General features: G+C 40.3%; 1 protein-coding gene across 1 annotated transcript in view; it reads left to right on the forward strand.

Annotated features, from left to right (window-relative positions):
* Nucleotides 1-12285, forward strand: part of LOC136677363 (drebrin-like) — a 53587-nt gene that overhangs the window by 26936 nt on the left and 14366 nt on the right. The window contains exons 2-4 of the mRNA XM_066654888.1: nt 2772-2827; nt 3324-3436; nt 7303-7377. Coding sequence (XP_066510985.1) covers nt 2772-2827; nt 3324-3436; nt 7303-7377 — 244 coding nt within the window. The remainder of the gene's footprint in view (nt 1-2771; nt 2828-3323; nt 3437-7302; nt 7378-12285) is intronic.

Raw genomic sequence — 12285 nt, forward strand, 5'->3', positions numbered from 1 at the left:
AAACAGCTTACTCACATACTCGCATTCAGATTTAAGGAATGTCACATCGACAACACTATGTCCTTGTTTAACTGTCCCCAGCCCAAGATAAGACTAGATAAGAAGATAAAAAAGCTACAATTTCCCAAATACCACCTGCTTCACACACGACCAGAAACCTAATATACTTATTATCTTCCCATTTGTCTATGGTGGAAGGATCTAGAACAATGATGTAACTGCAGCCTAATTGCCAACTGATCAGTGGCTCTTTTTGCTGTGCTTTACGGAACAGACAACAAGCTGTGTGTGTGTGTGGTCAGAGGAGTGGTGTTAAAGGCTTTTGGTTTTGTTTGTGTCTGGGCATTGTGTCAAAGGCAAGGGTCATAGTTTGGAAGGCGTCCACTGATCACAGGCTTAGTGGACAATAGGAAAACAATGACGATATGCTCGTGTCTAGTTCATTCATTATGTATTCCAAATGAAATATGACACACTCCTCCAGTTAGGGCCCTGTTTAATTAGTTTTTCTGGGACTAGCCTAGCATTTGTTATTAATAATTATTATATCTACTGTATTTTCCTGTGCTGTTATTATACTTTATTTATTATTATCTAACAGTGCTGATACATTTATAAAAGGCATTAATTGGGACTAAATTGGGACTAAATGTAAGAAACGGCTATTGATGCAATGGTGCAATTTTTCTTTCCGTTCAAGTATTTTCTTGGTGTTTCAATTTACTAAAGTGCTATATCCCCAAACAGAATGATTAATTTATGTTCGATGTATTTAATCTTTGCTCTCCTTCAGTGCCAGACAGCAGCGGTGAGAACGCTGCCATGAAACCAACAAAAAAAAGGCACCGAAAAGAGATTTACAAGCTTGGTCCCATTAACTACTACCTACTGCCCAAAGAAACACATATATAAGCTATGGGGAGTAAACCAAGGCGGTTTGGCCGAGAGTGCCACTGTACTTTATAATCTGAAGCTGGCCATATCTTCTGTTATATCTGATTTCTGTCTTGTTTTTGTTGCAGCAGGTTGTTAATAGAATTAAAATTGTATATATATTGTATTATGACTTGCCCCTCTTGAGTTCCTGTTTCACTGGGGTATGAATGCAAGGTGACACTCGGACTCATTCATCAACATTGACAAGATCAGAGGATCCACAAATGTAAGGAGACAAAAAGTTGTAGGCCTTTCATAAATCCGGCACGGGTTACAAAAATAGCTCCATGGTTGAATGTAACCGTCTCCACTCCAGGGCAATAATTAAGAAGGATCAAACAGAAGGATTCCTGGAAGGGGATGTGAGTACATTTAGTCCCCAAATGCACTGAGGATAGTATAATCAGAATGTTACAGGAGATCCCGAGGTCTTCAAAAACTGCAATTTGATGCCTTCAGCTCACAGCTAATTAATAGAAGGGTTGCCAGAAATTTTTAAGCAACAAACAGAAGGGGATCTGGTCGTTGGGAAATATGGTGGTGGACCTCTGATCTTGTAAAGGAGTGATTTCTTTTAATTAGACACAACATTGAATAAGGTGACAAACCGTATTTACAGTTGAATTATTACATAAGTGACGCTCAGTGTCTTTCTGTGATTAGGACCCTGTAAGAAATGTCAAGCAGATGTCCTTGTGTGGGTTCTGACACTGAATGCCACACTGTACACATATAAAAATATATAAGAGTGTGTAATTTAGGTAAAAACAACAGCAATAGCTTTTTATGTACCATTATGTCTGGTTATTAAAAGAAGAAAAATCGTCTGAATACTAGGAGAACATTTGAGTTATCCATAACTTTGTGGGATATGGATGTTTTGTTGGGGTTAACCTTAGGTATGCATGATTAAATCCCAAATGTGTGGAACAGTCAGAAACTTTGAGGATAGTGTGGGGTGTGTGTGTGTATGTAGAAGCATATGGTGTTCACAGCTGCCTGCCCACTCACTACATTCCAGGGGGCTGACGTTAGTGAGGATGGGGCATTAGTTATGCTTACTGGACCATTATTTCATGGAGAGTCAGTGATGCTTACCAGACTGAAGTTCTTGTTGATATTAACAGTTTCTAAGGCCATCATCAGCGTTGTTTTGTTGGTAATAGTTTATTCCACTGAAAACACGTCCACACAAATCTGTTTATTTTTTTAAAAATTTAGATTTTCCTCTTTTCCGTTTTTGAAAAAAAAAAAAATCTCCGTCCAGACGAATACGAATGCAGCTGCATTATCATGTCAGTCCAGTCGGGGGCAGTAGTATCTATTTAAAAGAGACATCAAAACACCACAAAGTATGAGAGAAACACAGAGCTTTAATCCAAATCACTCCATACTCCCTATGAAGTGCACTACACAAGTCATGATATACGTATGGGAAACTGAAATTTAGTGCTAGCTGCATGTCCATTGTAGTTTAATGACTTATGTACTTCACTATATATAGAGAGAAGAGCTATTTGCATTTCACCCAGAGACAGGCAAACTGTAAGACATCAGCATTTCTGAAAATGTCCCTGTATAAACCACATTATGCTCCACAGAGGGGCTCCCCTACATGAGGGTGGCCTTGCTTTATATATCTCATTTAGTGCAGCCAGGCCACTGGGTGTCAGTATAATGGCTGTAAAACATGAATTAGAAACCTTGTTCTGTTAAGTTTTCTGTATAATATAAGTTTTTCAAACGCTTTAGTATTAATGTGAAATTTAATCAGACAATTTATAAAATATTTATAACTGGTTTAATTGGTTGATTTGTTTTCCTTCTCTCTCCAGGGCATTATTTACATATGATGGTGTCACCAACAACCTGAAACTCTCAGATTCTGGAGGTAAGATCACCAGTTATATATAAAAAGCATGCTCTCTGTGTATAAAAATGTTATTTGCAGTCAAAATGGCTCTAATCACTAACCATTCCCTCCCTCTCTTTCTCTCTCTCTCTTTCTCTCTTTTCCTTTCTCTCTCTCTCTTTTTCTCTTTTCCTTTCTCTCTTTCTCTCTCTCTCTCTCTCACTCTCTTTCTCTCTCTCTCTTTCTCTCTTTTCCTTTCTCTCTCTCTCTTTTTCTCTTTTCCTTTCTCTCTTTCTCTCTCTCTCTCTCTCTTTCTCTCTTGCTATCTTTCTCTTTTCCTTTCTCTCTCTCTTTTTCTCTCTCTCTTTCTCTCTCTTTCTCTCTCTCTCTCTCTCTCTTTCTCTCTGTCTTTCTCTCTCTCTCTCTCTCTCTCCCTCTCTCTCTCTCTCTTTTCCTTTCTCTCTCTTTTCCTTTCTCTCTCTCTCTCTCTCTCTCTCTCTCTCTCTCTCTCTCTCTCTCTCTCTCTTATTTCTAGCTGGAGGCTTGTCAGAATTGGTAGAGAAGTTTCATGCCGCCAAACCCATGTATGGCCTCTGCAGGGTTGGCGTGACCGAGTCAGGACAGCCACGGATAGTCATGATCTGCTGGGTAAGATCTAATGAAACCAGATTAAAAACATCACCTTAGTGGTACCAGATCTTCCAGCTGGAGATTTAGCTGTTGCTGCCTGTGGGGCTATCAGAATTAATCAGTGTCACTCACCAATATTTACCGTATCAATGAATCAGCAGTGGTTAGACATTTCCTTAACATTTTCTCCTATTACTTTTTACCAACTTTTTACCAGTCAGCATTCTGTCCTTAAAGAGCCACACCATTCCCACTTCCAGCTTGAAAATAAGTCATTTGAAATGGGATGGTTATAGTCTTTAAACCAGATGATTTTTTTCGAGGCACTTCTGTAGGTTATGATCAGGAATGTTTACAAGGGACGCACAGGCAACGTCTACAATTTTGGGGAAACACGGTTCTCTTATTTGTTTCTGTTCAGAAGCTCTGTCATTTACAATGGAACAGTATGTTTGGGGAAAAAAATTACTGTTAATTGTACGTGGCTGGCCCTGTGAAGGACTGGCGTCCCCTCCAGGGTGTATTCCCGCCTTGCGCCCGATGATTCCAGGTAGGCTCTGGACCCCCCGCGACCCTAAATTGGATAAGCAGTTACAGATAATGGATGGATGGATGCACGTGGCTGAGGTTTAACTTGTCTGTAAATTTGTATTCACTGTTTAAATTACCAAAGAAACAAATTTTTTACTTGAGTTGTTCCGTTTTGAGTTGTTTAGAACTTGGTCTCTGTTTACTTTCATGCAAACTTTCAAATTAGCACTCTCCCCATTTTAGAGTCAGTTCAATCTAGAGCAAAAATAAGTCAATATTACTCATCTATGGAGCATAAATAGAGCAATATCCTCATCTCAGTTCATGCTTTTCAATGTTTGGAGGTCTCTTTGTTGTCTAAAGACTTCCAGATGCTTTTTTTCTGCCGTTAGCAGAGAGAAGGAAAGATTAGCATACCAGACAGAGACACAGTTTTTTTACCCATTTGCAAACACTGGGGCTTTGTAAAGAAATTTGAGAATTCAAGCAGAGTGGAAAACATCGCTAGAATTTTATAAAAGCAGGAAGCTAACAAATAAAATATATGTATTCATGTCGTTAGCATGCTTAAATTAATTATTAATGCTCTACTACCTTCTTGCTCTTATAGTGTAATCATCCAGGTAATCAGCAGATACGTGTTAATGACAACCCTTTTCTAAATGTAGATTTGGAGCTACCTTTACTTGCTCCAAAGTAGTGTAGGCAGTATGCCTCAGCATTAAAGCCCTTCTGTTGACATTTCCATTTGGATGAGGTCACTTTGGCTTCATTCTGTTGAATGTGAAACTTCAATGGTCCGCTCTTATTGGCTCCTTAGATGGGGAGTGAGCTTAAGGTGGCTTCTCATTGGTTGCTGTTGGTGCAGGAGGTCTTTGTAATGGCCATGTGTTGAGAAGAGATGTATGTGAGGCTCCTGTTGATGAGATGTGTCAATGGCCGTGTCCCACAAAAGGGCTTTGACCCCCAGACAGCTCGTATCCGAAGGAGCTCCAATCCATGCACAGCAAAGCATGCTGGGAACCTTCCCAGTAACCTCCCCAGCACCAGTTGCCAGGACGACGAAGCTGGAATGTTGTGCTTGAGGTCAGAGGTGGCATCTGTAGCCAGTCAGGCGATACAGAGAAGAAGGAGGGGTGGCTTTAGTGACTTGTTCACAGAGCAATTAGAAACCTCTCATGATCCAGATGAACTCAAACACAGAGTAGAGCTTTAATCAGGTCTGAAGTTTCAGTCCATATGTAAACAGTCTGAGAACTATCTGTCAGAGCTCACCGTGACCTGAAACAGCATCATGGTTTGACCTTAAAGCTACAGCTAAAACAATTTAAATAGCAACATTAAGTTTTGAGTCAGAGACCAATAAAATTCTGTCTAAAACTGACCCAATAAAATATAAATATAAACAGATGAAACAGGAAGAATGGACAGATTTATCTGATACACAGCTCCTTTCCTTTCACTATAGAGAGTCTCACTACACCCAGAAGCACAAAAGCTCACCTCAGAAGCAAAGGCAGGAGGTAAAAGATCCCACTGTGTTGCATAATGAGGAGGAAAAGACTGTTATTCCTTGTTAGCCATATTAGCATTTTAGTTTTTCAGAGTGGCTTCTAAAACCAAGCGGACTGTCTGATCCTCCGTACGTTTCACTGGAGCCAAACACAAGGGATTGTTTTCTTGTTAGTTTTTGTTACACAGATCTGACTGTGGTACTATGCACATTATGCCTTGCTGCAATCTTTTGAAAATGGCTTGTAGCACTTATTTCATTTATTTTGTCATATTTCAAAATTTTGGTTCTGATGGAAAACTCTAATTCTAGGATTCTAATGCATTTCACTTCTCTTCTGACCAAATCTGTATGAGCTATTGGTTGTGATATGTACTATGCAAGGAGCATTGTGCAATTGGGGATATGGCCCGAGCTCTTCTACTGAGTGACATAAACAACCAGAGTTCTGTTTATGACGTGATGTGGATAAATGGACCAGGGATCTATACTTATAGTTCAATTTTAATGTCTAAATGAGGACTAAATTCATAGAAAGTATCAATAAAACCATTTAAACATCACAGTTTTATTTTGCGTGTTTGTGTCTACACAGCAATGCCACCTGCAACCCATGGATACTCAAACAGTCCAAAAAATGAGTGAATTCAGAATTTAATATTTGTTTAAGTTTTCTCCTTGGCTTAACAGTTATGTTGAATTTCCAGTTTATTGAAACTATCCCATTAACCGAGGTCATACCAGCATCTTTTTGTTAGAATCAGTTCAGTTGCAGGTCGGACAGGTTTGAATGGAACTGTTGTCTGCAGTATGTACTATGCCTGTGAATATGCAAAGTGATGTTTATTCAGTTCTGCATGCCATATTACTCAGTGCCATATTGCAAAATATAAATGTATGTCCCAATTTCTGGCCTTGGTAAGGGCTACATGGGAAGAATTTCACAGGTTTTCCAAAATTTTTAGATGTTTTGACTGGACCAAGTGGTTGCGATGTCTACCAGACAAATGTAGCCATTATGTTTGTTTTTCAAAATTACCAGTGAATCTTTCATTCTTTCATTCGTTCGTTCATTTATTTATTTGTTTGTCTTCCGTAACCACATTTTCCTAATCAAGGCTGTGGCAGAATGACACACCCAAGGAGCCCACCCTAGATAGGGCAGCTATACATCCCAGGGCATCACACACTCACGCATATGGTCAATCATGCACTCTCACACTTTGAGATGATCAAACTCAGGACCCTAAAACTCTTGAGCTGTGCAGCAGTGACACTCCTTCACTACATCATTGTGCTGTCCACTGAGTCTTAAACTATGGTAATCATTTTAAACGTTTTAAATTTAAAGCTACTTGAAGATACACTGTTGTACATTTAGGTCAAAATCTATTGTAGAACTATTCTTTTTCAGTAATCACTAATAATTCAATAATTCATTCATTCATTGTCTATAACCGCTTATCCAGTTCAAGGTCGCTGTGGGTCCAGAGCCTACCCAGAATCACTGGGTGCAAGTCAAGCGGGCGCCAGTCCTTCACAGGGCGACACACACACACACACACACACACACACACATTCACTAACACACTCACAACTACGAACACTTTTGAGTCGCCAATCCACCTACCAACGTGTGTTTTTGGACTGTGGGAGGATTTCAGTAATCAGTATTCTTTCATTTCATAACCGAAGTTCAGATTTCTGGTTCCTATCACCACCACTGTCTGATCTCACAAATTTAGAAAAATCAGCAGATTTCTCCTTCATTTCCTGTAATTTTCTGAATCTGTAATTTCTGATGAAATGTTTAATTAACCCATGTTATTTGGACTTACAGGTTGGAGAGGATGTGGATGAGTTTCGCCAGAACGAATGTGCAAGTCATGTTCCAGCTATTAAAAACTTCTTCAAGGTAAACTACTACCATTTTTTTTATTCGCTTTCTCCCTCTCCCTCTCTCTCTCTCTCTCTCTCTCTCTCTCTCTATCTCTCTCTCTCTCTCTCTCTCTCTCACTCACACACACACACTCTCTCTCTCACACACACACAGTCTGTCACGCTCTCTCACATGTAAAATATGAGTAATAATATGTGAATGAGGAAATGAGTGAGTGTCAGATAGTATTTGAAAGTACTCAGGATATTATTTAAGGAGTAGGACCCAATGTGAGATTTATAATTGTGTGTATATATACAGTTTAAAGTTAATTAGTAAAATGTCATGTGACCAGGGATGCCCAGTCTTCTGAATTCGACTATATAAAAACTTCTGATTCTGAGAAAGAGGTCTTGGCTGTTTAACTATGTTTGGGGTAATGGTTAAATATCTATCAATGAGATTTTCTGCTCTGAAGTAGCCTCTGACTTTGTTGCCCGGAAACACACAGTGCTCTAACAGTAAGTGAGGTTTGTGTTTGCAGTACTATTGCGTAACTGTAGTGTGTGGATCTGGATTGTGTGCCACTTTTCAACCACCCTCCATCCACTCTGAGAGCCAGCTACAGCTCACTGCGCTCTCAGCATTTGGAAGTATTCAGGACAAGCATGAGTAACAGGGTAGTAATGTATTTTCCCTCTCTCTCCTTCCCTCTGTCTTTTTTCCATTTCTTTCGTTCGTTCCTTCTTTCTTGCATATGTTTCTCTCTCTCTCTCTCTCTCTCTCTCTCTCTCTCTCATACATCCTGATTTTGTATCCTTCTGGAGTGTTCTGACTCTCTGTGGGTTTTCTGTTGCTTTGCTTTCTTCTGTGTAAATGAATAATTACAGTCTTGATGCTGCACTTGTGAATACAAAAGCCAGACACCATGAGCTGGAAGAAGCCAAGCTTTGTTTTCAGTTTTTCCAGAGTAATCTGCAGGGATAAATTTCCAGACATGCAAAGTCTTAGAAGGATGTTAAGTTTTCTGTTTATCATAACCAGAGTAATCCCAAACACATTCAGTGATACTGAGGTTTTGGCCCTGGTTCTAAACTAACTTGTTTTGCAAAGTTCTCATGGACCTTATTCTCATTATCTTTTAATGTCTTTTTCAGACACTTTTAAATTGATTTCTTTACCTATATCATTGTTTTTCTCACTCCTTTATATGAGATTTCCCTTTGTAGTTCATGTTATGGCAGTTGATGTGCTGATGGACTGTATTTATACATGCAAAACTCAGAAAAGCAATGCAGTGTTGGGCCTGGCCCTTGCTTGGAGTCACTAGTTTGGATGGAAACTGGTATTGTTTCGTGTCTAATGCAGATGGCACAAGCCTACGGGTGTGGAACAGAAGTGCTGTCAACATTGCAGTGAAAGAGGGAAGAAGTAGGAGACATGAAATGATAGTGAAATCATTGTGCAGAGTGCTCTCATGTGCTGCTGGGATAAAATGACTATTCATCCAGCTAAGAGGGTGTGAAGTGTGATGATGGATCCCTGACATTTAATATAGTCATTGTGTGGGTGTTATTTGTTGCAGTAAGTTTGCTTCGTGTGTGAACCTACCGGTGTGTGTGTGTGTGTGTGTGTGTGTTTGTGTGAGAAATTTATGATTGGCATCATATTAGCCGACTGTAAAGAATGTGCAATTAGAGTTAAGTCTGGAACAGACTTGTCTGTGCAGCAGTTTAGTGTCGCAGTTACACAGCTCCAGGGACCTGGAGGTTGTGGGTTCGATTCCCGCTCCGGGCGACTGTCTGTGAGGAGTGTGGTGTGTTCTCCCTGTGTCTGTGTGGGTTTCCTCCGGGTGACTGTCTGTGAGGAGTGGGGTGTGTTCTCCCTGTGTCTGTGTGGGTTTCCTCCGGGTGACTGTCTGTGAGGAGTGTGGTGTGTTCTCCCTGTGTCTGTGTGGGTTTCCTCCGGGTGACTGTCTGTGAGGAGTGGGGTGTGTTCTCCCTGTGTCTGTGTGGGTTTCCTCCGGGTGACTGTCTGTGAGGAGTGTGGTGTGTTCTCCCTGTGTCTACGTAAGTTTCCTCCGGGAGCTCCAGTTTCCTCCCACAGTCCAAGAACACACGTTGGTAGGTGGATTGGCGACTCAAGTGTCCGTAGGTGTGTGTGTGTTGCCCTGTGATGGACTGGCGCCCTCTCTGGGGTGAATTCCTGCCTTGCCCCCAATGATTCCAGGTAGGCTCTGGACCCACCGCGACCCTGAACTGGATAAGGGTTACATATGAATGAATGAATAAACCAATTAGCTATGGATCTTGTATTTGATCCTGTGTGACTGTAAAGAACTGTAGCATGACAAAATTAGCTCAAATCTGATTATAACAAGACAGTACTTTGGCTATATTTGAATAGTCTAGAAACTAAGGGAAATCAGGTTCTTGAACCAAGTCAAAATGCAAAAGTGGCATGGCATGATCTTCTGCATGTCATTCTCTCAAAATAGCCCCATCTGTTAATTCCTGAAACACTTTTAGCTGTTGATAGAGTCATTTGAAAAGTGTTTTGCCACAAGCAAAACCACACTTTCTATTGTTAGCCGAAGTTTCTGTCTTACAGCTGGCTTCCTTCCTTTATCTATATCTGTTGAGTGACTGTCCGTTTCTTGGTGCCAGGCAAGTTAAAATCCTCTCTTCCTCCTCTCTGTTCTATTGTCGAATGGTGCCCCTGAGCAGTGCCACAGACAGGCACAGTGCTAACAATGCACACACATTTTGAAAGGAATGATAGAAAGAATGGAAGGAAGGAAGGAATAGGGGAATTTTTCATATAATGTGAATTGTGAACTGTTCTGGACATTGTGAACAGGAAAGACAACCAATCAGCAAAGGTTCAGTTCACTTTAATGAGATACAGATCTAATTACCAGAGCTGTGCAAAAACACAAATCTGAAACCAGGACAGACCAACTTCCTTTGGCAGCATTTTTTGATTTGGAGGTGTTTTTTTTCCCTTAAACTATTGTATTTCTTCAATGCCCGTTGTTAAAGAGTGATGTGGTGTTAGAACCTCAGTCAAACTTGAATTTGATAATGGATTTTACATGTCATTAATTGATTATTAATTTATTCATACCCACCCAGTTATTCAGCTGTAGATAGTGGTTAATTGGCTAACTGAGATATCTAGGTCTCTTTTCTTCTTTTTTAACAGAGCCCTCTGGTGGAGCATGAAGTTCAAATGTTTTTTTAGATTTTAGCATGTGGTCCTAAAACGGGAATGTGTCATTGTAGAAAAAAATTGTTTTATTTATCAATAAATTAATCAATCAAAGGTGATTGACTGTCACTAAATGTTGTTAAATGATTACAGAGACACAAGAGGTCTTGGGCTTGGGTGCACCAAAGTTGTAGGAAATGTGGTATTTCATTTTCTCATAGTTCCTCTGCATGGTGCTGCAACTCGCCTGGGCATATGCTCTGTGTAACATTTAATGATGCCTAATCATTATTAAAATACGTATATTGTGTGTGTATGTTGTTTTGGCTTGGAGCTTATAGAACAGCTCCCAAAAAGCAAATTTCTTGGATCACACTGTTGACAGTCCCAGGATATTGTGGCCCTAAGTAAATTCCTCATTTCAGAGCTCAGTTAGTCAAGCTGTGAATGCTGTTGCGAGTGTGTTGACACAGTCTATAGTCTCCCATGGCTTTAGTGTCCAGACATTGTTTGCCTAGCATTTCCATAATCACAAAGAAGAGGTTTATGAGTTTATCGAAGGTCCCTCGTATTCTTATTGCCTTATAAAGGCATCACCCAGTCAGCTTCAGAGGCATGTGAAGAATGTCATCGCTTCTCTTTTCTCACTCCCACTCTTCTGACATGCAATGAAGGATACGCAGTGGGACCTTTCATGACCCCCATCAAGTCCCATCCCAGTGTGTGTGTTGAGTGAGAGTAAATGTTTGTGTTTGTGTGTGTGTGTGCTGAGTGAGAGTGATTTGGTTTTAGGGGTAAAGAAACACATTGATTCTGGTTGATTCTCTCTGTCGTATATATTCCTAATTTATTCTGAATTATTGTTAAAATCAAAGCATTTTCTACTTGCCCCTGCTGCTTTACAGTCTTTAACACAGTATCTGAGGACCAAATTTAACACATAGTTCTGAACAGAACCAGACACTTGAAAGTCAGTTGAATAAAATGTTATTTGACAGAAACTGGAGAGGCCTGGTACTGTGGCACAACGGTTAGAGTGGCTGTCACACAACTTCAAAGCCATGGGGTTGTGGGTTCAGTTCTTGCCTCAGGTCACTGTCTTTGATGAGTTTTGTGTGTTCTTCACATGTTCTTTTGGGTCTCCTCGGGTGCTCTGATATCTTCAAACAGTGCTGGTAAATGGATCGTCTGTGGAAAAAGGTCAATGAGCGCAAGTGTGTGAGTAACAGGAAGTGGGAGTAAATATGTTTATAGTGCAAAACACATGGTGGTTATTTTAAGAACCAAGACCAGGTCGGTGAATGAGGTCATACATTACTGAGAGTACCTGTACGTGACCAACCAATGTTCCTACACAATGATGTGCATTTTAGAACTAAGCGTTCAGGGGCGTAGATCTTAGATCTGGATCTCCAGGACTTTGAAGTTGTGTGACAGCAACACTAACTGTTGTGCCACAGCTCTACCCAGGATACGAAGTATATTAGCACCCATTCTTCAGCAGTCCCTCAACCTTAGTATCTAAGAAATAGCCCCATATGTGTTTCTAAACGTGAGTAATTGTGTAAGTTGTAAACCAGTTCTTTGCCTAGTGTCTAAAAAGAGAAGACAACACAATATAATTATAATACATTATTACAAACCAACCAGCATAATCTAGGGATGCCCAAGTCTGGTCCTGGTGACCTTCAGCCATCAGAGAGTTTAATTCTGATACACCTGGCCTTAATATAC

Source organism: Hoplias malabaricus, chromosome X2 (genome assembly GCF_029633855.1).
Source record: "Hoplias malabaricus isolate fHopMal1 chromosome X2, fHopMal1.hap1, whole genome shotgun sequence".
Lineage (NCBI taxonomy): Eukaryota > Metazoa > Chordata > Actinopteri > Characiformes > Erythrinidae > Hoplias > Hoplias malabaricus.